Source organism: Notolabrus celidotus, chromosome 14, assembly GCF_009762535.1.
Source record: "Notolabrus celidotus isolate fNotCel1 chromosome 14, fNotCel1.pri, whole genome shotgun sequence".
NCBI classification, from domain to species: Eukaryota; Metazoa; Chordata; class Actinopteri; order Labriformes; family Labridae; genus Notolabrus; species Notolabrus celidotus.
Genome location: NC_048285.1, coordinates 17,148,109 through 17,171,052, shown reverse-complemented (window position 1 = coordinate 17,171,052; position 22,944 = coordinate 17,148,109). Strand labels below are relative to the sequence as shown.

Sequence of the window (22,944 nt, the reverse complement as noted above, 5' to 3'; positions counted from 1 at the left end):
GTTTTTTTTCACTCTTTTTTAGGAACACATTATGTAATGATTGCCATCAGGACATAAAGATCATTTTAACCAGTATGACAAAAAGTGTATCTAAATCTGATTACCAACCCCAGCTTTAAGTATGTGATCAATTCAAATGGACTATTATGAGCGAGTGAGGTGAGCAAACAGAAGTACAGAAGGTGACTTCAACAGACTAATCATAGACTCAAAATGACTCTGGGCAGACAACCGCCGAATGATAGAGCAAAGCATGATACTTACCAAGATCAGCAGAGATGGTTTCAGGGACAGCAACTTTTAAATTCTGTAAAGAAATAAATAGAATTACTTAAGTGTATTCAATACACAGTATGTCTTTTTTTTGCTGGGGGTCTCTCAATCAAAACAAGAACTAAAGACGTAATGTGACCCTGAAGTAGAGTGGAATCATGGCAGTTGTACCACGGGTATGACACCCGCTGGAAATATGTTTGCAGATCAGGAAGTGTTTTCATTTTTCTAGAAAATACATTAAATCGCATCTCTTCATGTTTGTAATTTCAAGTCCCACAGCTACAAAAAGTAAACTAAAGTAAAACAAATAAAAGACAAACAAACAAAAAGCATAATCTTTTGTAAAATGTTTGCAGGCTTTTCCCACGGTCACTCAGGAAATAGGTGGCCTAACAAAACACAGTAATCTTTGATAATCTTATAGATTTTTGTCATAAAGAAGCATCAGTGCCTTTAGGTGTATGGGATCAAGGTTCAAGGTTACTTTATTTGTACCCATAGGTAGATTTGCAGTGAGCCAGACTCCTTTTTAGGACACCACAAGCAATGTGACAAAGTGCACCGTTATTCAGATTTAAGGACATAAATTAAAGACAGCAACAACAGGCTTGCCTTTTTTAAATGAGTTTTATTTTGAATGCCCTGGCGATGTAGTCATATATCAATCAATCTATCAACCAGTCTTTATTTGTATAGTGCCAAATCACAACAAACATTATCTCAAGACGCTTTTACAAACAGAGCAGGTCTAGACCATACTCTGTTAAATTATTAAGACCCAACATCAAGACAGGATATGATCCAGTCCCCTCTTATTGACAGGAATCAAGCTTACCTCATCTTAGTTCACCATATAGATATATATCTATATATATAGATATATATCTATATATATAGATATATATCTATATATATATAAAGAGACAGAGAGAGAGAGAGAGAGAGAGAGAGAGAGAGAGAGAGAGAGAGAGAGACAGAGAGAGAGAGAGAGAGAGAGAGAGAGAGAGAGAGAGAGACAGAGAGAGAGAGAGAGAGAGAGAGAGAGAGAGAGAGAGAGAGAGAGAGACAGAGAGAGAGAGAGAGAGAGAGAGAGAGAGAGAGAGAGAGACAGAGAGAGAGAGAGACAGAGAGAGAGAGACAGAGAGAGAGAGAGAAAAAGAGAGAGAGAGAGAGAGAGAGAGAGAGACTCTCGGAGGGACAAATAACAAATCCAGTACTCACTGCTCCCCGGTCGATGAAAAAAGTGTGGAGGTCCATGAACACCCGTCTGGTCTCTTTGGAGTTGGTCTGCTTGTAGAAGTCAGCGTAGAGGTAGCACAGCTGAGGACATAAGATCAGTATAATAAAAATCTGAAAGCTGAGAGGGCCATCAGACTGCATGAAAACAGAACATTAAGAAGTGTTAAGGAGGAGGGTCTTACCACAGGAGCAGGGTCAAACTGAGAGATGACATGGTGGAGGAAGGCTGCGAGGTGGGCGGGCCGAGACTTGAGCTGATCCATGTTGTTAAAGGTGTTACACTGGCCATTTGTCTGAAACAAAATCAGCACAAAAATTTGTAAACGAGTCAAATTTGTATCTTTAATTCATGTAACATAAACTTGAATTATAAAATGTAGACCTTGCAAACATAGGGACATTTTTTAAATACTCTACTACTGGATGTGATGGCTGTTTTTAGTGACACAAAGTCTGACATTGAGGGATTAAATTACCTGCTCCTGATCTGAATCAAAGTAATCATCCTCAGCTCCGATTATTTGGGAGACGAGGCGGGAGGAAGAGGGACTGCTTACTGTGGTAGGGGACAAGGAGTCCTGGAGGAAAGACAGTGGCGCAGGGTTGAGTTAATGCTTAACATAACAAATTCTTCATTTTGACTTTTATAACCCAAGAGAACAACACTACTACAGTTATTCATCCAAAACCTTGAAATGTTGGTTGTAATGTGTGATTTTCCATAAAACATTCTCCTTTAAAGCCCCAGAATGTGTGTTTGTATTAGGCAGAAATTGCATGTCCTTTGAGTATTGTTACCAGGTCAGTGGCATCCTCAGCCTCTGGAGAGTGGCAGGAATTTAAACTGTTCCTAGGAGTGCTCTTTGGGCTGGGGCACGAGCTGTCTGGAGATCCAAGCCCGAATCCCCGAGATATCTGGATGAGGGATGGTACGAAAAATAAACAACGTTTTACAAGAGAATTATCTAAAGAACTCAAGACTTTTCCAATATTGGGTTATCATGATAGCATTTAAGGATATGATTTGGGGTTATGAGGGAAATTCCAATTACTTTGGTGAGTTGGGCTGATATGTGACAACTCACAGGAGTGCTGCTCCAGGACAGGTCTGAAACGTTGTCTCCTCTTGAGCCAGGGGTGTGCTCTATTTCATACAAGCTACCATCATCTGCATCACCACCTGGAACAGCCTCCTACAGATTCATGTGAACAAAACATTTGTTAATAACATTGTGATGAGATTCAAAGACTCACAGTAAAATAAGTCACATACATATTTAAGGACTGTAATCTCATTGGTATTCATTTAAAAATTTGGCCGCAGAGAATTATGCTGTCATACAAAACACAAGGTTCAGTGAGTGTTGTATGTAAAATAAGCTGTCACACAGACACAAAAGATTGGCTTCCCACAGAGAAAGCTTAATCCTCTGATGAGATTAGGATTACTGTTGTCTGGAGCGATCCCAGAACACACAACACAAAATTATGCAAAGACTGCTTGAATGTCGTTTGTAGAACAGTGTTCCTGGACATCCCTAGAATTCATGCAAATATGTGGAGGTAGTAAGGTAGTTGTTGGGTTTGCTGCTTTACCTGTGATGCCCCTGTGGCCTTTAAGAGCTGACCCTGCAGCTGAGGAATGTGTTTTTTAGCTTCCTGGATGTCTTTCAGTAGTTTGGGGGAGGGGTTCCTGCTGTACTCCTCCTTCATTGCCTAAAGAGCAAGAGTTGTAAAATCACAGCAATCCATTAGCACCTGATGTATCCTGTTATGTGATTACATTTAGGCAACAAAAATATGCCTCCTGTGAATTAAGAATTAGGAGAAAAGAACGTTTCAGAAATTACTAATTGTAAAACATCTGTTTTATCAAGTCTCCACATCTGCAGGTGGACCCAGGGCTGATGCCATTGATTCCAAGCTAAATAATTAAACAAGACTTTTCTGTGCCATAAAGGATGAAAATCTCAGCAATATTAATAACCTTCCAAGGTTGACAGTTTCAAAAAAGCTAGAGCCCCTTTGAAAAACATTCTGCAACCATTGACTTATCTGGACTTTACCCTAGAGAGGCTATATGTGAGGGCATGGATGTCAAATTAGCTCAAAATTAAAGAGGCGTTACCCTGCTGGTCTTCTTTTATTAATTCCATTTGTTCCTTGATTTAATGTGTGAACAAAAACAGGCAACTGTACAGAGTGTACACCAGTGTTTTTCAACCTTTTTTGAGCCAAGGCACATTACTTAAATTAAGAAAATCCAGAGTCACAGCACCAACCACAAGTTTTACAAAATGACACATTTAGTCTTTCAATATATGAATCTATTTATCTGAGAGAGGGACTTTGGCCACTTCTTTATCTGAGTCAGGGCGAAGCATCTTATTTACAATAGCTTTTGCAGGTAGTATTATTGTCCCTGCCACAGTGTGTGGCTTTTTGATTTGGCTACAGGTTCAGCTACTGAGTAGCTAGCTTTGAGGGCTCTCGCACACACTGTTGTAGTTTTTCTCCTAAAAGTTGGCTTTTCAACCACCTGTATTATGCTCTTCATCCGGGTTAGAATTTTGTCAAGGGCCCAGTTTGGAGTTTTCATTTATCCATCGCTGTTGTACGCCTACGTCTTGTCACATACACCTCTTGAGCGCATCATATATTCTATTGTCTTAAATTAACAAGGTCGTTAGTGTGCTTTATTGCCACCCAGTGGGTGGATAGCGCAGGTCAGAACATTGATAAGTATTTAATTACTCCGCCAGTCACTACACTGCAGGCACAGATGTGCTACATGGCAAATTATTTGCAGTATATGAATAATTTTTTTTTGGACTAATTAAGTGAAATTTGAAAATGTCCCGCGTCACACCTGACGATCTGTCACGGCACACTAGTGTGACCCGGCACAGTGGTTGAAAATCACTGGTGTACACAATAAGCAAATGTGACCCACCAAATTTTTGCTGTATCAATATAGAAGAAAATGAGTTATCAACTTCTGCTGCATTTTCTACCCAGGCTACATCCCATGCCAAAACATAGTTGAGTATTTCAATATATTGGGAACAGTCATATGAGGAAACAACATTAGTGGAATTGATTGTTATGCTAACCTGAAGCTCCTGCTGCTCTTTTAAGAGGATCTTTTGCAATGCGTCCACCCTCTGGTTGCAGACACTGCTGTTCTCATCCTGCAGGAGAGAAAACAAAATGGAAAATTGAGAAGCACATTGAGGAACTAGCCCTTTTCATAATGTGAGATTGCAACAGCGCTGTTATGCAGCTCCAACATCATCACGCCTTTGTACTGTCATATTGATCCCCCAATAGAGTAAAACTAGTGTCCCAATGTGTAATTTACAGTGATCCCATCTCGCCTCTGTAAAGCCTCTGTCACTACCTCCAGTGCCATCACAGCAGTGGAACAACTTGGTCCCCAAGGTTAGATTATTTCAAGGTAATTCCTCGCAAGTAACAATAACAGTTAGAAGTCAATGGGAGTACATTATGTCTTTCATACCCATGATGTGTGAGTGGAGGAGAAGCGGTCCAGAGGACTGTAGGGGCGCTCTGCTGCTGGTGAGTTTGGAGAGGAAATGCTTACGCCCAACATTTGAGACTCTGCCTCAGACAAGGGAATCTGGGGGAGTCCTGGGGGACGCCCCAACACTGTGAGGGCCACATAGGAGCCCGCTAGAGTTGAAACATCAAAGCATAGTGTCAGTTTTACACTCACACTTATTTCAAATTGACAGAATATAGATGAAAAAAACTTACATTTGATAAGCTTCACCACCTCTATGTGATTAGAATGGGTAACAAGGGTCCCGTTAACCTGTAAAAATTCAACAGAATCAGTATGAGAATTTAGAAAAAAACATATAAAGTCAAAAACCTTCCTTTAAAACCCAGCTGTAACAAAGATGTGTCTGAATTCCTTGAAGAAGAGAGGGGGAATATGGAGTGACCAGAAGGTGGCAGCCTACAGCCTAAGTACTGGCCTTGGACAAGACAACAGTGACGTCTGCAGTTTAAATACATGGAGACAGATGAGCAAAATACCTTGATGATCCTGTCTCCTGTCTGAACACCTGCCCGCATAGCAGCCCCATCTGGCAAACAAAGAGGGAGAACATCATTAAAAAAACAGAGGGACAAGTAAAAGAAATAAAATGAGAAGAAACAGGAGTGACGACAGAAGATACATCCACCTTTATGGAGCAATCTTTAATATTTCTTAACAAAAAATACAGTATAAAGGCTTTGCAGACCTGGTGTTGCAAAGTGACTATTTAAGTGCTATTTTGAAAGACCATAACAGTGGTTATATTACGAGAAGGACCTGTTTCACAGCTCCACCCCAAACAAAAGGATTTAGGCATGAGACAGGTTATTATGAGATCCACGTCTGACTCTAAAGTCAGCAGCAAACAGCTCAAGTATTTTGTACAACAAATACAGTTTTACTTCTGTTCGCATCATCAGTCTTCTAATGGTAGGGAACCTGAATTAGTGTCACTAAAAATGAAGATAATGATGCTGATCGGTCTGTCAAATGTAGAGGGAAAGACTGGCATGAGTGCAAACTTGTGACTAGATGATTTCTCAATGTCTGATGGTAATGTTTAGTTGTGTTTCAGATTTACAATTTGAGTTTTTATTACTTCAAATTCATATGCCAGCATTAAAGAGAACAGTGTAGTTGCCTCTCAGGTTTAAATAAACAAGTTATACCCGGATGAAACTGAGTAAATGCTCATACAGTTGAGCCAAACCGTGCCGTAGAGTGAGAGCTGAAAACTGCCAAGAAGTGATGACAGTTCAACAAAAGTCCTTGATCAGTTCCTTCCTTGTCTGACTCTCTCCACCAAAGAATAGACTGTGTAACATTTTCTGTGACCTGAGAACAACCTACATCATTTCAGTCAGTAAGAGACAGAGACAGGCTCTGGGACAACACAAGTATCCTGTCAAATTTGCCTCTTAAAGAGACAACACAATAAAGCAGAAGCTGCAACTACTGCAAAACTACTGAGGAGGAAGTATGCAGTCAATGGCTCTACTCCTCTAAGAAAGTGTCAGAGTGGTTCTGTTTGTTGAGTCCCAATTACCCGTATATCTGCGAGTACAGAGTACAGAACCATGACAGTTTGATGTCAGTGTGTGAAAGAAGATCCCACACCGCTATTAGAATTGCACAGAGCAGAAGAAGTCTTTTTATTCTTCCTTTCAAGTTTTGAGACATCACCTTACCTTCTTTGACAAGCTGCACAAACACTGGGTTGTCCCCGCTGACGGTGAGCCCAAAGCCGTTTTCATCTTTCTGGATGATTACACATCGTTGGACCAGACCTGCAAGTGAGACGTACAGGACAGTGTCTTTAAAATGATCAGGAAGTCAACCAAATTTAATTGAACGTGTTTAACTCACCAAGGCTATTGTATCAACTACCTTGAAATGTTTACCTTGTTCCAAAAATACAGCAGATATCTTAAATAATTAACAAGATGTATTTTTAAACGGGGTTCAACTTTGTGACAACACTATTTTGAAGGTATTATACTCTACGGCCTTGTTGTTAAAAGTAGATTTCACCAAGGGGAATAAATAGAACCTTGAGGACAGGTTCAACATGTATCCTAAAACAGAAATCGCCTACATGTACATACAAATTGCAGTTGATCTCATAATTACATGTCCCTTTCCATATTGACTCCCTTTACTTTCACTGAAACTGCTTTAAAATGACATCACTCTGCAACCAATATGAACAAGAGGAAAAAGATCAGCATCGTTTACTGACTTCACTGAATTGAATGTACAGTAAAGAACACTTGTTCCAAGATTGGCCAGGACATCTTAATATTCTAGGAAGATTTTATATATAGGTTCCTATGAGTCACTGCCATAGACCTCCTGCTGCTACAAACTTATTAGACTCCAGCGGCAACAGCTAATACAACTACTACTTCTACTACTACTACTACTACTACTACTACTACTACTACTACTACTACTACTACTACTACTACTACTACTACTACTACTACTACTACTATCTGTCTCAATAGTATCATCGCTCTCTCTCTCTCTCTTATTCTCCTCTATCCCTCTTTCCAACCCCAAATCGGTCGAAGCAGTTGGCTTTCTAACATGAGTCTGGTTCTGCTCAAGGTTTCTGCGTGTTGAAAGGAAGTTTTTCCTTGCTGCTGTAACTAGCTAAAAAAGCGAGGTGCAATGCTCATGGTGGATTAAGATGAGATAACATTGAGTCCTGTCAGTAAGAGGGGACTGGATCTTATCCTGTCTTGATGTTGGGTCTTTGTTAATACTTTAACATACAGTATTGTCTAGACCTGCTATGTTTGTAAAAGCGTCTTGAGATAATGTTTGTTGTGATTTGGCGCTATACAAATAAAGATTGATTGGTTGACATGTTAATTTATTCTGACGATAAGACAAAGTATAGATCATAATTATCAATTCAGCTGCATTTGTTGGTTATCATTCTCATCTACTAACCTGTGCTTTTATATGTTATAGCTAACAACGACTGGAAAACAATATTATTCTACTACAACACATGTTGACTCTAATAATGATTGATGATAATGATGATGTTTCTTTAATAATTTAACATAGAGTATTGTCTAGATCTTCTATGTTTGTAAAAGCGTCTTTAGATAACGTTTGTTGGGATTCGGCGCTATACAAATAAAGATTGATTGATTGACATACTTTTGACATTAACACAAGTTTAACATAATAATATAACTCTGACTAGACAACAAAAACAGTATGATAAGTCCTCTGAAAAATGTAAGTGCTTTGTCTTTAAAACAGATCCGACACTGCAGACGTCTGGTTGTTGTCTCACAGGCCAGAAGGAGCAATGTTACTTTTCAGGTTTTTTTATGTGGGGTTTCATTAGTGTGGTGAGAAGAGATTAGAGCTTATCTAACGTCTGGCCGACACTGACTAGACTGACGGGATAGTACACACAAAAGGAAACAGGATGTAAAGAATGCAAAATGCTCAACTAGAAAGAAAAAATATTGTCCTGTGCTATGAAACAAGTTAGAGGATTTTACAATAGTAGCATGCTAATTGAAAACATCTCTTAAAAAAGCATATATTATAAGCAACTCAAACCAAGTAAGGTGATCCATTCATTCAATTCGTTTGTTGTTGTATCTGAGATTTCCCAGCAGTGCAGCATCAACCAGAGAGGTGAGTGGATCAATAAGGGCAGAGGTGGGATGGGGGTTGGAGTGCGTAGAGTGGAGGAACAGGGGCTAATACATGTAGATAGGTTAGGGGAGGCAAGAGCTTCATGCTGGGGGGAGGGGTGTAGAGGGAGAGAGAGGGTTTGGTGGAGCACAGGGAGCAGGGGGAAGGGGAATAGGGGAGAGGACAGGGGTGTCGAGGAAACAGTTGAGGCCATATGGGTTAAAAGAGCTGGTGTGAATTTGCCTCTAGATGTTGATCTTTTGCCTTCTCTCCATGCTTGGCTTTGTTTTAGAGATTCTTAGTTGCTGATTATAAACCATGAGGAACTGGAGTGCTGACATGATCACTGATCAGGTCAATCCATCTAAGCTAATGTATTATTCAGGGATTTAACTGGTGTGTAATCAGCACACTTTGCTGAAATGCAAGCGAAAGTACTCTTCAGAAAAAACAGACCTCTAACACTGACAGAACCATTTGCTGCACCATACAAAACAAGGAAGCAAAGCCATTACATTACTGCATACAAAAATACACCACAAGTCAGAGTATTTAAAGGTGTACTAAAGTCTGCTACATCTGTAAGGTTCTTGAGGTGAGACAAAGTGAAGATAACCAAGTCACATGTACAGAGAACACACCTCAACTTTGTTGAATATGACAGTAGAGGATTATCTTGATAAACTGTGCCCAAGACAGACACCAAACACCAGCAGAGTTAGGCAGTTTGGTTATTACGCTACGTGTATGGTCATGCACTGACTAGAATTAGTATTTTGTCAATTCCTTGCTGTTTTTGTGCCTGTATAAAGGCAGAAATTGTAAAAAGCTGTCCCTGATGATATAAGAGGAAGGAGAGAGAACTTGGACAGGGCTGGGAAGACGCTGTCACAGCACAAGGGCAATGAGGTTCCATAATGACCTCCTTCTTAACATGTGTATGCATCACTAAACCCTTAATTCCACAAGGCTCTACTCACAGCACATGTCCTTACAAGCATACAACACATATTTTATTAGAGATTAGCATGTAACCATTTTTTTTTACTATAACTTAAATGGAAATGTGGAGTTCGAGGAGCTGGCCCAAGAATGAGATTACAGTACATCTATCTTAGTTATTTAAAGAGGTCTTCTACAATTGATTCCAAACATTACCTTTATACATAGATGGAAAAGATGTATTTAGCTGAAATTTGGCAAAACATTTTTTACTTTTTCAAATTCTTTTGACAGCACTTAAATCCCCAGAATTTCTCTCAACTCGAGACCAAAACTTGATTTTTAGAGGTGGAAAGGCTGATAACAACGAATCTTGCAACGGTGCTTGACTGAGCACTTGAGCTCAGACACTACCCTTTTTTCTGTGCTAAACAAATACAGTTCTTGTTACCACAATCCAAAGTTCAGAGAAGAGCTAAAAGCATTTATCAAACTAGGTTTTCAAGTAAAGATGCTGATAAAAATCCAAGTGCAAGGCTCTAGATTGCTAGGACTTTTAGTATTTATTTGTGGTATTGCTCGCAAAGGAAATGTCTTATTTGTGTTATAATTTTGGTCTCAATTAAAGAGTTGGAAAATAGAAGTGTACATACATTTTATGGACAAAATAATGAGCTGAAAATAAATGAAAAAAACTGCTTAAGTGCAGTCCTCTGTTAATTCCTCTACGTGTTTATCAATAAGGTAAATCAAATACTTAGCTAAGCTGAAATTTAGTACCCTGTGCTCAACTCAAAAGGGTGTATATTTGATAGAGAAATGAAACCCTTTTGCCATCATTCTGCTTCAAACAAACATCTAGAGGCACCTTCACACCAGGATCTGCAGGATGTATAAATACAGCTGTCACACCAGCCATTCCAGCAGGTAGCGTCTTACCACAGGACTCAGGCTTCCCCTCTGCTAGCACACTGCTGCTGCCACTCTTCTGCACCACCAGAGCTTCTGCTCACAGCCCCCACCACGCAGACCACAGTGCAGACAGCACAGCAGCAGACAAACACACGTATACGCACGCACAAACAAAAACAAGAACCAACACAAGGAAAGGAAACACAAAACAGGAAAGAGAAAATCATGAGGGAGAAAAAATCATGGGGAGAGAAAAAATCAAATGAACAAACAGATATCTGAAGAAGATGTCATGGTTTGGATCAGCAAGAGTGCTGTCACTATAAATGAACTGGCATCCTTTAAAAAAGAACACCTACAAATCTATTGTGAGTCACTTTAGAGTTATAATCATTGTGACTTCAGTAAAAGGAGGGCAGTCTTCCATACTTTGTATCCTACATTAAAATGATGAGCTGGAGTGATCTTAATGCAGATAACATTTTTAAAATGCAATGGAAACTTGTCATTAATCCAGTTTCACGTCCCAAAACAGGAGTGCCTTACCAAACTCAGACTTAAGCCTGGCTTATACTTCTGCATCGAATGGCATAGCCTACACATAGCACCTCTACCTATGCAGAGGCCTGCGCACGTAGCCGACGCGCACCTCCTCCAAAATCTAACTACGTGGACCGTAAGCCCTGTGATTGGTCCACTCAGGGGCATTGTATTTCCTGTATTACAGCATTTTGGGGATCCCTGCACATAGCGGGGCCGGAAACAGGGAAACCTACTATCAGAGAGACCACCTGCCGTGAAGCGTTTCGGGAAAGTTTTGCTGCGTGTCAGGGACACATTGAAGCAGATGTACGTCGTGCTCATGTCTGCGTTGACCACTGCTGCTAAGGGTCGTCACAGAAGTATAAACCAGGCTTTAGCCTCCATATCAGGACTACAGTAATCCTAAATTAGTATGAAATCAATTTGTGCATAGAGACAGCTGATGAAGTTGAATTCACAGCATTTTACAGTCTTTAATCTTTGATGTCAAGTATATCTTTTATAGCACATAACTTATTGCAACGACTTATATTAGCTGTTATCTTACCACTCCTGCCCACCTCTAATTAACCCAAACCACTCTGAAATGATGACAGAAAAAGTGCAACTAGAAGAAAATCTAGGAAAAAGACATTTAATACAGTCCATGCAACTTGCAAGTATCTAAAAAGAGATTAGAAAACACAGACTAACAGCATGCAGGCATGCAAAAGCTCATGACAATAATTCAGACATGAACCATGTCTAGAAATAATACCTTAAGAATGATCTAAAGATAGAGGTTTCAATTGGGTGCCTTCAATCACGCTATTCCATTACTCCAAATTTAGACCAAACCAGCAGAGAATACGTTGGAAGAGATTTTGGTGCAGTGTTACACACTGAAAGGTAACAGTGCATATCTTGTGTAACCACTGCGAGAACACACCATGTCTATGTTGTGTTGCATCATACACAGAGATAAGCCGCCATGTGGTGCAGAGAGGATTTTCTATCTTGTTTTGAATACAGAAGCTTCAGTCATATCTCAAATCATGCTGCCCTGATTACTGACAAATACCGCAAGGAGTGTCGCCATATCAGACTAGTCTGTTTCTCACCCTGCTACAAACTTGAAACTGGCGTGCATAACAGGCTTAGTGGCTTTTGTGCCCTTCAAGTATGCATTGAGACCACCCAATCACTTCCAGTGCACAAAAGTCACTGCACTGATTTATGTAAAAGTACAAGATCCATGTGGACATTAAACATGCCGGTTTAAGGGTCCTGTAACCAAGCCTTTCTGTGCTTTAGAATTATGCCAAAAAGTTTCCAACTCCTGTTCAAAAAAGTTGTTAGATCCCAATAACAAGACACAGACAGTAATCTCAGATCAGGACCACACCATTGAAATGAATGCAAAGTTTAAGAGCAAGATAGACAAACCACCTCTCACCATCCCAGCATGCATTGTGTATGGAGTAAACCATCATCAGCAGACTTAATTTATGAGACTTTGTGTATTTCAGAGAGAGAGAGAGAGAGAGAGAGAGAGAGAGAGAGAGAGAGAGAGAGAGAGAGAGAGAGAGAGAGAGAGAGAGAGAGAGAGAGAGAGAGAGAGAGAGAGAGAGAGAGAGAGAGAGAGAGAGAGAACCCTATGGGGCAGAAATATAAACAGTTGTGTAGAGTGATAGAGGTGGAGTGAGAAGTGAGACCAAAACAAAGACACGTTACCTGTAGGGTCAAACTCATTGGAGGGAAGTGAGGTTTTGTCACTTTTGGGTTTCTTGTCTGGGGGGTGGTCTTTACTGAGAATGCTACTGGTTCTGTGGACAGAGACACAAACATGGGAAACAGGTGCACACACATGAGCATAAATCCATTCTGTGCCGTCACATCCACAATAATGTACTCTTTTGCTGCCACCTTATTTGACAGGCACTAGCCATTGCATCTCTCCACCCTTGTACCCTTCATGAGCAGAAGCTGCAGGCAAGTGAGGATTCAAGAGGACTTACACCAACACACAAGCAGCGATTGTTCAGTTGAGCATTGAGAATAATGTGGCTAGAGGACCTCCTAGTGTATGAATCATGCTGAGTGTGTCTACTGTATAATGTGACAGCCAGAGAGGAAGTGGAGCCGCTCTGCTTAGTGCCCAGGGAGCAAGGCCAGAGAAAGGACGCTCCTCAGAGGAGGTGCTACAAGGCCAGACTCCAGCTTGAACCCTGGGAGGCTATGTATTGCTGCCTCTGCCTATACCGGCCCCAACTGTGAAAGGCCACTGTTCTGTTCACAGTGAAAGGCAGTGATGGGCCGCCCTCAGAAGAGGGAACCCTTTGTCCCAAGCTCTGTTTCTATGCGTGTGTGTGTGTGTGTGTGTGTGTGTGTGTGTGTGTGTGTGTGTGTGTGTGTGTGTGTGTGTGTGTGTGTGTGTGTGTGTGTGACTGAATGGGAGAGAAGGGGAGAGGGTCCAAACTCTGAAGTCTTCTATGTTTAAGCACAGCAGGCCTTGTAAATCCTTCTTCATCTGGAGCTCTGTGTACATCAACAACTGGTGTGTGTGTGTGTGTGTGTGTGTGTGTGTGTGTGTGTGTGTGTGTGTGTGTGTGTGTGTGTGTGTGTGTGTGTGTGTGTGCGTGTGTGCATGTGTGCATGTGTGCATGTGTGTGTGGCCACTGGATTATCTACCTATTAGCATGCAGATGTTGCAATAAATATGAGAAAAAAAACGGATTCTTACCTGTTTGCTTTCTTGGGAAACCTGCAAGAAAAAACAAAGGTGCCGTCAGTATCTTAAAGAAAGGATTTGACAGACTTTTCATGTGTTGGGGTAAACAGAAGCTGTTTATGCCTGTCTGGGGGCTAAAAAACAAGACCAATCTGAGGCTTCTGCAGAGACCCGTATAGTGGTAAACATGTTAATCCTCATCCGACATCAGAGTTCTTACGCCGCAGATTAAAGCCTTTCCAGGTCAAATGTCCCTCTCAGATCTTAGCTGAGTGTGTTTGTGTGTGCGGCGAAATTTACTTCCTCACCGACATGACGACTTTGCTGTAATAATCATATCCGAATCACATCCATGGCCTGTTTCCCTTCTTTGAGCCTGATTACTTTACAGAGTCATGGAGTGACGGACTAAGTTTTGGATATAGTAAGCACCACTAAAGAAAAGATTAGGATTTTCAGGAAGTTACAGGAGGTCCTGCACTTCTGATTCAGTAGGAGTATGATATCTCTAGGATATAACTGTAGTGTTACATTTTCTTATCTAAGACTGGTGGCCTTCCTCCTGATTTTGACACAGCACTTAACAGGGAAGAGTGCAAATTAGCATCTGTGGGAGGAAGCTTCTTACACAACATGACCTAGCTAGTCTTGAAAACTCTTACAAAACAATCAACTTTAGCTCCAGTGCTCCATGAGGAATAAATAAAGACAAAGCTACTCTTTTAGAGGACATAATTCCCCTCTATGTTTAAGGTTCACCAAGGGGGCCTAAGAGAGGCAATTTAAAAGCTGTTAAAAGGGTAATATTAATCACATAGATTTCATCTGTAAATGCACTTAGAGCTGAAAAGGAAACCTCTTGAGCACTCATGAAATCTTTGCTAATTATCTGTGTAGCCCCTTAGCTCGACACTCTCCCTGGTGGGGTTGGCACAGTCAGTAGAGCTCATTCTTTTCACAGGCAGACAGATGGTTGATCAGTGCAGAATGAAAAGCCCTTACTGGAGAGTTTTTTTATTGCATGATTATAATAAAGCTTACATTTTTACTATTATGTTATCTGTAATTTTGACAAAGTGGAAGTAATCAAAAAGACTGCAATCTTAGTCAAGAAACACAGCAGAAGAACATCTTTTCTTACTAAGAGTGAAATACAAAACATACGAACAAATAACTACTCATTTCTGAACACCAGTCTTCTGTAATGGGGAGGTCTCACGACTAACTAGCCCACATTAACTCTTTCTCCTGGCGACAGTGTGTCCCATTCAGAGCCATGCAGGGGCAGCTGAATGGCCCGTTTATGAAAATGCCTCAGACTGTAATAAGTTCCAGAGCTTCCAGCGGGAAAAAAAAAAAAACTAGCTTTAAGTAGCCCACTCCCTAAGAAACCTCTGAATTGGAGAGATGGAAAAGTCAGCACATAAACACACACACACACACACACGCACACTGAGCTGGGACATGTGTATGATGCAAACGCTCAGGGTTGGCGAAAATGAGTAGGCAGATGTTGTTCTTGTGTGTGATTGAGCAGGAACAAGTGAAAACGTGACAGGGAAACCAACTTCTGAGGGCTGGATGATGATGCAGACTGGTTATTATAATCCTGAACTATGAATCATCCATCACAAAATGTACTGTATGTATTGATGGTTTAAAAGGGTTTTGTACATGACAAACAAGTTTAAAGAGAAGTAACTATTTGCTGAACTCAACCTAACTTCTGTCGAGCTAGTGCGAGTTAAAGAGTTGGGTTTTGAGCCTCCTCGCCAACATCTACAGTGTTCCCGCCATTGGTTTATGTTAGCTGGTATTTACCAGCTATTAGCCAGTTTCACGTGCAGTTGTCCGACATATAGAGACATCATCGGCCAAAATGTCCGGCGGTAAAAATACCAAATACAAATAACCATATTGCTCATGATTTAAGCTGGGGGTTTTCACTGTAAACTGCATGTGAAAAAGTGGACTAGTTTGATATTCGGAGTCTACACTTTTAAATACCAACATTCGTTCATGACCCTGCAGTGAAGCAGCAGGTTTTTTTGAGTGTCACCCAAACGCCGAACGTCACTTTTACTGATTGACAACGGCACAGAGAAAACAGTTGGACCTGAATGCTCAAAAACATCAGGAAAATGCTTCTCCACTGATGACGGAAACGCGAAAAATGTGTGTTACGTCAGCTCTTCCTTTGACAAGTTTACAGAAGGTTAAGATCACATGCTTTATGAAGAGTTTAGTTAAGTTTAGCCTCCCAGCATGATGAGATATGAATATCAAAACATACTCAGTGATGGCCACCTTCCAAAAGACTTAAAGGGGACTGATAGCGTGGACGTGGATTATTACCTTTGTGCATAGGACATTACCGAACATTCACCCGTTACTTGCATGCGGAATTCAGAGCAGAGTTGGGTGCAGAGGGGCACAGAGGACATCAGACAGACATGGCAGGTCACGCCTTGTTGGCCCCGGACCAGAGGAGGCTCAGGTTAGAGTAAAAGTGCAGGGCTCACAGGATGATGGCCAGAGGATGCTCTGCTGCCTTTTATATTACTACAGAAATTAGACTAAAATAAATAAATTCAACATGCAGCTCTGATACTGCCCCTATTTGACAGCTGCCGGACATTTTAAGGTGGAGTGTTTTCTTATTACTCAGTGCATGATTTCACCAACTTCAAAGGTCAAAATGATTACTGACCAGTGTTTGTCTGAATCGTCTTTCTTTCATGACATAAACTTTAATGCTCATTAAATCATGAAGCGCTCTATAATGTCCATGTGATTGTAAACCGGATTAGGCAAACTGCTCTTTGAGAAAAAAAGGTCCAGGCCTGCTGGTCTGTGCGCTACAATACTGTCTCTCTCCCTCTTTCTCAATGCAGCAGTTTGGCATCGATGCGCTGACTCCCAGTGCTTGATCACATTATTTATCAATTGATCACCAGGTTACCGTGTCAGTGTTTTCAGTGTTTTATTGCTGGTAAATGTAAGTTTAAGCAGATAGGGCTTTCAGAGCCGATGTCCGAGAGTTATTCTATATGGCCGGAATTCTTGAATATCACCGGCCAAACTGCCGTATTATGAAAAAAATTCACCCCCCGTACAGTGTGCCTATCGAGAAATGAGCTATTCAAACTAAACTCTTAATTTTTTATAAAGCTGTAAACGTGTTTATTTCTGCTGTAAAGATCGGCTTTTTTTGAATTGGTGTGCATGTGTTTTCCAGAACTTCAAGAGCCAGCCTCAAGCAGACACTCAAGAAACTGCAGTTCTTAACATTTCTGCATTGGCTTCAATTCTTGCGGCTGGAGGTTGGTGCTTGGCAGAAACACATTATTGGCTCATTAAAGGTGAAAAAGAAAATCTCCCAACATTTATGTCAATTACACAAAAGAGGTCTTCAGTCTTCAGATTAATGCACATTGATTAACGCACATTAATTATTTGGGATACCAATAGAAGTACTAAAAAAATACAATGCTTACTATTATGTGAGTTTCAAAAATGAAACACACAGGAGGTTTTTTGTAGGGATGCACCGAAAATCCAGTCACCGAAAAATGTTGTCCAAAAATGGCCAGAAAGTGCATTTTCATTTTTCGGCCGAAATACTTTTATCGCCGAATTAGCAGCCTAAACAGAATGTTGAGATGACGCAAGCAAAAGCTGCGACCAGTACGGTCTTGTCTGGATAAGGGTCAACATGTCTGCATTCATTGTTCCTTTCATTTTAGCACTAAAGTGTTCTAAGCGGAGACCGACCACTAAGTGAAACCAATGAAAAGTACACTCTTAGAGTCTGTTTCACTGAGATCGATTCGGATCCTCAGCACTTCATCGCAACTGTACTTGATCCACGTTATAAAGATCATTCCTTGGATGTGAGAATAAAGCAGCGCGCACGAGAAATGATCCAGGCTACTGAGGTTAGAACACAATAGGGATGTAAATTTCAAATATTTTCCACGATCGATCTTTAGAAATGTTAATGATCAATTATCGATTACTCATAAAAAAATAATGTAAAAGTTTTCCATGTCAAAAACAAAGCCAATCCATTTTTTTCTCCCCTGAATCAAATTTTCCTTCACGACACAATGTATATAACTGAGAGTGTTAAATAGCTACGGATCGTATTGAGGCGTGCAAAATGTGAAACATGCTTGGAGCAGGCTCACAATCACCACAGACACACAGTCATAAAAGTGAAGGCTCAGACTTCACCAAGGGAACTGAACAGAAACATATTTTAGACTCATTGTCCGGTTTTCTGTCTACTCGTTCTTATTGAGAAAAATAAGCATATGAACCAAGCGGCAACCTCCAGTCTAAAAATATGAGTCCAATGCGGGCGGGAGTGCTAAAAACTGCAGTTCATCAAGGATTCGCTTGAGGCTGGCTCCAGAAGTACCAGAAACCACATACACACCAATTCAAAAAAGTTTTTTAAGGCAGCAATTTCGAAGATATTAAGATTACGACTCTACTAATGAGAAGCACAGCTGACTTGATTGACAGGCGGGAACACTGTAGCTGTTTGCTAGGAGGCTCAAAGCCCGCCTCTTTACGTCACAATTGCTCGACAGCAGCAATATGGCTGCCGACGACGATTGGCTTCAAAACAGCGCTTCAGAAACAGATGGGTGACGTCACGGATACTATGTCCATATTTTATATACGGTCTATGATGTGAATGTGGTCAGGTGTCAGCCGGGAGTGCAACCGGGTCATAATCAGTCCATAAATTTATGGCAGCCATAAATGCAATGGTACTAATAATTGGCATTATAATTTCTTTCTGTGTTTCAGTTTTTGGTTTCGGCCACAAATTTTCATTTCGGTGCATCCCTAGTTTTTTGCCATTAAAAAAAGGATACCTTGTCACTTGAAGCAGAAAAACACAAACTCATACCGCTTCAAGGCCTGACAGCAGATCTGAAACATTGTAAACTATAGGTATGGCCTGGATGCATTTCATGACAGCTATGATTTTAATATTCATGTTAAATCAAAGGCAGGTTCAAGTTAACTAAAATAGGAGCTTTCTCTCTGGGGACATTTTTCAGCTTGGGCGAACAGTGCGGCTGTCACGTTGACTCCCACACTAAACACGTTTAATTAGGTGTGACAGAAAGACTCAGGAAAAAAAGTGCAACACAGTGACCCACCAGCTACACACAGCAGAAGTGAAAGGGAGGCAGGCGGTGGGAACATCCGAGGAGGAAGTTACATTTGCATGCGTACAACAGAAACTGTACTTCAGAGTGAGCGATTGCTGACTGTAAAGTCGCATTGCAATCACTGAGTGATACTGAACTCTTTAGAGCTGAAAGTATCTGTACGTTGTGTCAAAATACTACAGTAAGTTATTAAACTCTTACACAGAGCTACTGTGAGAGACAGAAATGGTGACAGCTATTTGAAATGAAGTGAAAGCAAAAAAACATGACGTTGCTTACAATGTGGAAACAGAAAGTTCAGTTTATAGAACATGATATTCAAAGCCTCTGATATACACCATAAACTCAATACTTACATCAAGGCTCTGTAGTAACTAGCATTTTGTTAGCAACAGCCCTAGTAACTATTAAAGTAATCAGGGCCAATTCATGTGGTAGCACTAAAAATAAATGCACATGTACAAAAAGAGCTCATAAAAACAATCTAATTTCATCCTTGTTGAGGTTGACATGTTAACTTATTCTAAAAGTAGTATGGGAGGTAGAACCTTCAGTTATCAGGCCCCTCTCCTTTGGAATCATCTACCAGTCAGAGTCATCTACCTGCCCCCCACCCCCCCTTCGTAAGTAGTTTTTCAGTAGGGCTGTCAACGAATATTCTAAGTTCAAATATATATAAAAAAAACAAAAAGCGGAGATTTGATTGTGAAAATTAATATTCGACTGTAGAAAAAAACACATCGGCGGCTGCTTTGCAAGTGGGCGCACTGCATGACGGGTCAGGGACAGGTCACAGGAGTCACACATGCACAGCGTGAAGCAGATGGTAGAGAGAAATCTTTCCGTCCCCGGATCCTCGCTCTGAACGCGTCTTTTCCTCAGCTGGTAATACAGTGAATAAAAAGAGATCGGACCTCTTCACATGTGGACTGTCTTGTGTTTTTGGCAAATAACTTGTGAGGCCTAAGACCCTACATTGACAGTGGACTAAAAGAGCCCGACAATCAGTGACACTGGGATAAAATGCAGTTTTTCCTCTCTTTTTTTTTACAAGCGCCAAGAATGTAAGTGGACTACTTTTTCGTTTTTAACTTTAACTTCAATTAATGTTAATAATATTTGCTTCAATCACTGAAGGAAGCCTGCCTATATTAGGGACAAGAGTCGGGACCTTTAATTGCTCGCACAAGTCTTGCTCAACACTCACTCAGCGCATTGCTCACAGAGAGAGAGGAGTGGCGAGCAAGAGGTCTACGGTCTTAAAAATGTTACGGTATAGACCATTAGGTCATTTACTTGTTTTGTAATGTGTAGGTGTGTTTTAGCCATGTTAAATCTGAAATAAAAATGCCTATACAAGTAGTTATGTCTCCTTGTATTAGTTTGCCCACCTGTTATTGACATAATGCGCAAATATAGATATTCGAATGGTTCAAACCTTTGTTGTTTTTTTTTTGAGGGAATATTCAAACGTCATTTTTGAGCAATTTTGACAGCCCTAGTAGGCAGGTGGTATTCCCGGTTGTAATTGGCAATAGTGAAATAGTCCCTCTCTTTTATGATTGCACCAATTGTTTAGAGCAGTCAAACATCACTTCCTGCCTGCCAAAGCGACCACAACCTCCATTTAGGTGAAAAGAAAACGTGTCGCACCCAAGCGGCAAACTCTGGTCTCAAATGATGAAGCCAATGCGGAAGTGCTATAAACTGCAATACATCGAAAATCTGCTTGAGGCTGGCTGCAGAAACACCGGAAACCACATAGATATGAATGGGAAAAAGACGATCTTTGCAGCATTAATAAACATGTTTACAGCCTGGTTCAAAAAACGGCTTGGCCCTACAAAGCTAATCTCTCTAATGTCACACACTGTACGGGGGGTGAATTTTTTTCTAACGTGACGGTTAAGAAGATATTAAGATTACGAGTTTTGCCCAAATAAGGACATGACTGACGTGACTCCCGGTCGGGAACACACAGCCATTGGCTAAGAGGCTCACACTACGTCACACTCTGCCTAGTTGAGTTCCGCATTACCAATATGGCTGCTGCCGTCGATTTGCTTCAAAACAGCTCTTAGGAACGATGGGTGACGTCACAGATATTACGTCCATATTTTATACAGTCTATGGTCGCACCATGACTATATGCTGAAGTTTGTTCTTCAAACAATTTAAATTGCAATGTTATATTCCTCCTCAACGGGCAAAGGATGGCAACAGAGAAAAGCAGGGCTTTGAGCCAAAAGCAGAGATGATGAATATGGTAAAGACTTTGGTACTGGTACAGGCTGCTGTTCACAGTGATCATTCTGTTTAATAGCAGGAGCTGCAGACTGCCTCCTTCACTGTTTTTGTGACAAAAACACCAACGTATCAAATCACATCTCCTTTATAGTACTCATTTATATGGATATAAGTGAGCACGGCGCTTGCAACATAATAAATATCTGCTAGCTTGAGAGGAGGTAGTTTAATTCAAACAAAGCCCAAATGCAACTGCTTATCATTATCATCATCTCAGGGCTCACACCTCCGATAATGTCCAGTCATGTCATATTAACAAATATATGTACAGATAGTATCCAGGTGTACGTTGTATTTGATGGTTATTCTAAAAAAATGGTAATCCTCAGCTAATATTATATTCACCACTCTAATACAGCCCAGTCATCTTAAAATTGATGACCCAAGTCAGGTAACATGGTTAAAAAGATTATGTGATGTAACTTGATAACAGCTCTGATCACAAGATAAATACTTTTGATTTAATTATATTAAATGTTGAGCTACCAATCGCTGATCAATAGTCATGATCTATATAAAAGTGAATGTTTTCTCCGCCTGCCTCCATCAATCTGGATGAATGACCCCATGAGTTTTCCTTTCACAGGCTGCAAAATTGAACACAAGCAGAGAAATATGGTTGTGAACGTGCTTGCAAAGAAAACGGGTCCATCTTGTGGACTTGTGCATGAATATAATTTGTTCTAATGACATTTGGCAGGGATATGCCACCATATTATAGTTCCTTAAAAAAACATACAGAGGACAGCATGCACTTTTAACCTTAACCCCAGATTTACTGTCCAAAATGAGTAACTGTCATAGTCATTAGTTAAGAATGGAGCTAAAAGGCTTCAATTTCCCTTAGCTTAGGCTTGAAGTTGTAATAGGCCACACATGCCTCTATGGCAGAAACACTTAGGTATGTATTTGAAAATGCCTCTGGGAAGTGAAATATGGTTGTTGACTGCAAAGGAGACGTCTTCTTCAGTAGCCCTGATTTTAGATGGGTAATAATCCCAGTTACTGCAATGGTGACGGGTTATTTTAAAGGAATTCACTTCCAGGGCAACAATTTTGTTCTATTTTACTGAAAGGTTTCACTGACGCACAGTCGTAGCTCACATAAGTTAACAGTATATCACTGTTGAATGACAACAATGGTTCCACATAAGCGGAGCATTCTCTGTCCAGTAGACAACAGTGCTTTATTGTTCAGTGTCCTGATGATACGTTGCACACTCTACTATACACTAAATTACAAGAGCTAATAACAATAAGCTAATTGGCAAAATACAAATTCAGAACAGTTTAGAACATCCATTAGTCCTCTGTCATTTGTATGTAAAACTCTTTGATTCCAGCTTTGCGCATGTGAATTTTGGAAAATTGTAAAATGTTTAATCAGAGTAAATTTAACGTAAGTAAAATTAAGCTGTTTTCCCTTGTTTATTTTTTTTTTTCCTTACTAATTTCCATAGACTGTATAAAATATGGACGTAGTATCCGTGATGTCACCCATCTGTTCCTGAGAGCTGTTTTGAAGCAAATCGACGGCAGCAGCCATATTGGTAATGTGGAACTCAACTAGGCAGAGTGTGACGTAGTGCGAG

General features: G+C 40.5%; 1 protein-coding gene across 1 annotated transcript in view; it reads right to left on the bottom strand.

Annotated features, from left to right (window-relative positions):
• Window positions 1-22,944, bottom strand: part of arhgef12a (Rho guanine nucleotide exchange factor (GEF) 12a) — a 50,366-nt gene that overhangs the window by 15,439 nt on the left and 11,983 nt on the right. Inside the window, 15 exon segments of the mRNA XM_034700824.1 lie at window positions 265-307; window positions 1,498-1,596; window positions 1,698-1,808; window positions 1,992-2,093; window positions 2,314-2,430; window positions 2,601-2,708; window positions 3,112-3,231; window positions 4,629-4,706; window positions 5,036-5,208; window positions 5,293-5,350; window positions 5,578-5,627; window positions 6,769-6,867; window positions 10,628-10,693; window positions 12,857-12,948; window positions 13,866-13,886. Coding sequence (XP_034556715.1) covers window positions 265-307; window positions 1,498-1,596; window positions 1,698-1,808; window positions 1,992-2,093; window positions 2,314-2,430; window positions 2,601-2,708; window positions 3,112-3,231; window positions 4,629-4,706; window positions 5,036-5,208; window positions 5,293-5,350; window positions 5,578-5,627; window positions 6,769-6,867; window positions 10,628-10,693; window positions 12,857-12,948; window positions 13,866-13,886 — 1,337 coding nt within the window.